The 3,499-nt window shown below is 41.1% G+C and overlaps 1 protein-coding gene across 1 annotated transcript; it reads right to left on the bottom strand.

Annotated features, from left to right (window-relative positions):
- On the bottom strand, nt 791-3,499 carry LOC109826845. The gene is made up of 3 exons (XM_020393866.1): nt 1,869-3,499; nt 1,673-1,789; nt 791-912 (listed from the first exon to the last, which is right to left on the bottom strand). The coding sequence occupies exons 1-3, from the start codon at nt 3,487-3,489 to the stop codon at nt 791-793; spliced, it is 1,860 nt and encodes a 619-aa protein (XP_020249455.1). The 5' UTR covers nt 3,490-3,499.

Genomic DNA, 3,499 nt, shown 5'->3' with positions numbered 1-3,499 from the left:
ACACCTGTAAAGCCGACGTTGACTCAGCCGCCGGTCCATACCAGACCAAAGAGACCAAAATGCCATTCCTTCATGACCATAAAAGGGAAAACTATTCCCAACACGGGGGTAATCAAACCCCGCCCTCTTACAAGTTGCTACACAAGGGAGGAATAGCTCAACTCCAAACCAGATATGCAGAAAAGTTAGAGGCCCCTAATTAACCAAGTTCCTAACAATTTATCTGTGTGATTGTATAACATCAACAAGTAAATTTTTGTATGTTATGGAAAAAGTGTTGCCACGGTGCATTTGGAAGCCAAGGGTGATATATTTTTTTTGAAGTTTTGGGAGTTCCTGGGAGCAGCATTTCAGTACATTCTGCGAATATGGAGAGGTCATTGAAGAACTTCAAGGAGTGTAGTGAGACTTCCGATATTCATTAGCATTTTGGAATCTGAGCGTGCAAGGTTTTCTAAATATTTGTTTGCATTCTTACCATTGCTGCAAGTTAAATCTTTTTATTTTTCTAGTTATTTTTTTTTCAAAACATATATACAGTAGGTAGTCCTGGAGTTAGATAATGTTTCTGGCCTGAATTGCTCACACTTAGTTTCACATATTGTTTATCGTTAAATTCTCATTTATTCTCTTTATAAGTCGAATTATTTCTGTCACCATTTCAGTTGTCTCTATGAGGATCTACAAAGCTTTTCTTTAGGATTCACATACTGGGGTTTATCATCTAAACAAAATAGTTGATTGATTGGCTTCTTGCTCTGATAAGTAAGTCTTTTTTTTATTTTACAAATTACGAATTTACGTTAAAAAACGTATACATAGTGAGATCGAATTTGAAGTGAAACTTGAGACTAGGAACATTAATTGCATCTTCTACAATTGCTGGAACTAGAGCTCTTTTATGCCTCTTGACTATAGAATGGAAGATTTGAAATGTTGACAACATAAAAGGACTAAATGTTTGTGAGCGCTAAAAAGAATGGACTAGTAATATTTCCCGAAAAGCATTGGATATACACTGATGATGTTTATTTGTTTATTTCTGAAACTGGGGATGTTTCGACCATCAGTAGGTCCTTTTATCTGTTAGTCACACATCCAATGCATACATCAAATCTTCTTGTTATTTGTTACTGTTCATGGTTTGGGCTTCTAATGTTCTTTCTGAAAATTTCAGCTTCTTCCTTAGCTGTCAGCTCTCCTCCAGTTCCCTCCGTAAGTATGTGTGTTTAATACTTTTGTATATGTATATGATGTATATGTACATACATATGTATATGTATATACACGTACATATATGTATATGTATATGTACGTATTTATGTATGTGTGTGCGTACACACATGTAACATGTACGCCCACACACGACTGTGTATGTTTTATACATGCGTGTTACGGTATCATGTCACATGGGAGAGAATTCTCTCATACGTGTGGTTGAATCTCATATGTATATATTACAACTTGCTTCTTCAATACTAAAATTGTCCGACTGTAAATGTGTATTTTTAGATCATCACCCATACCATCAGAATTCATATTCTCCGCAGAAATGACATCTCAACTTCTATACTAAATCCACTCTTAGGATTTTCTATATTAGAAAACTAGACCATTACAAGGTGTGCGGACATTGGAGCTCTACTGACATTTAGCACATCTCATGTTATACTTGTCTGTTCACTCTGCAGTTGCCTCATATTTGGCAATAGGCCCATGTTGGGATTCTCATACAAAAAGAAGCCAATTTCTTCTTCATCATCTTCTTCAATAGTAGGCAGACCCAATCCTAAAACATTAACCATTATTTGTTAGATAATATAAGGAAAACCACAGCATGAAAATATCTTGTATTTCATAAGTCTCACCTGATCTAGGATTTATGTTTTCACTCTCCACTGGGTTACTGCTCATCATAATTGCACTGGCAAAGAGCCCAGCAGCAGTCATCTGTTTGTTGATCATCCGAACAGCATAATAAGGAACCTTGGATCTCATGCTACCCTTCCCTTTCCTCTTATTGAATTGCCCATTTATGAACATGATGCAGTCCAATAAGCTCTCTTTCGGCATCCCTTTCATATCATAAGCCTGTGCCCTCCTCCACAGGCTCTTGCTATGCGAATTTGCTGGCCTCGACAGAGATAAGGCCCGTGTCGAGTCGCTTACTGCTTTATCTACCTCTTGCACCAATAAGTGGCACTGCGCTCTATTGCTGTATAGCACCAGTCTTTCCTTCCTCCTCCTTAAGGGACACAGCTCTAGTGCTTCAGTGTATAGAACGATAGCTTCTTCAATGTCACCTGACCAAAATTTCTCATTTCCTTCTTGCTTCTTTGTCGTAGATACTGCACGTTGCTTCTCTAGCTCTTCCTCTGTCATTGCTTCTTCTTTCTGATATCTGTGAACCTTCAGTTCCCACAAACTTTCAATCCTTTTATCCTTCCCTTTGCCCTTAAAATCTAACAACAGTGCCTTGGTGATGGCATCGCCGAGTTTTTGACGGTTGCCGAGGCTGTCAAGCTCAGCCAAGTCGACAAGACAAGTTAAAGCAATGCTCATAACCTTAGGCCTTGTTTTCGGGTCATTAACAAGCAGTAAAAGGCAATCGATGCCCATATATTGCCAGTCATCAGACGATCTCGAAAGGCTACAGAGGCTATCGATGACTTCTGAACACCCTGCCATCGCCTCCCTCCCCACCTCGCTCCGGCAAAGAATCCTCATTAGCCCAACACCGGCCGGTGAATCTCCATTCACCATCCCTCCCCACATTCTGCACAGTTTTCTTAAGAACCTTAAATCCTCACAAATCAAGCTATGGTAATTTTTCTCTCTCCATGCAAAGCAACTCAATAGGTATATTGACCAGCACTGCAGCTGGCTTGCCCACTCCTCAGCCTTCCTGTCCTCCATCTGTACCCCTCCAAGCCCTCTGGTCAGCAAGTCACAATGATACTTCTCACGCTTTTTCGCAACAAGAAACTTTTCATAGACAGTATTAATACATGTAGATGAAATTCTCATGGCGAGTCTTAAAATCTCTTCACCGTGCCTGGCAATTTTAGGGAACGTTGAGTCGTAGCTAGCAAGATGGCCTAATGCACGGGCTGCGACCCGCTGTTCTACCCATGTCATTCGGCCGCTAAATAGACCAAGAAGAGGAGCGATTACGCCGGCTTCAACTGCGAGGGAAGCGAGAGAAGGGAGACTTATAGTGTACGAACCGATGACATGGGCTGCGTAGTAAGGAATATAGATGTTTTGATGTCGATGGAGCCATGAAGGGTCAGAGAGGCCTTTTTGGATGAGGAGAGACATGCATCTCAGCACGCCGACGGAGGGGAGCTCTGTGTCGTCGGGGTGGTTCATGGCAATGCTCCAGAGGCTGCTCATTACGAGAACATCTTCTTCGTGCTCTTGACAGGGCATTTTACCGAAGAATCTTGAGAGCGCAGAGTGGCGCTTATGAGGGTTTGGTTCTCTCATAGCATAGAAG

The sequence above is a fragment of the Asparagus officinalis genome, chromosome 10 (genome assembly GCF_001876935.1).
Source record: "Asparagus officinalis chromosome 10, Aspof.V1, whole genome shotgun sequence".
Classification (NCBI taxonomy): Eukaryota; Viridiplantae; Streptophyta; class Magnoliopsida; order Asparagales; family Asparagaceae; genus Asparagus; species Asparagus officinalis.
This window is presented reverse-complemented; position numbering and strand designations above follow the sequence as displayed.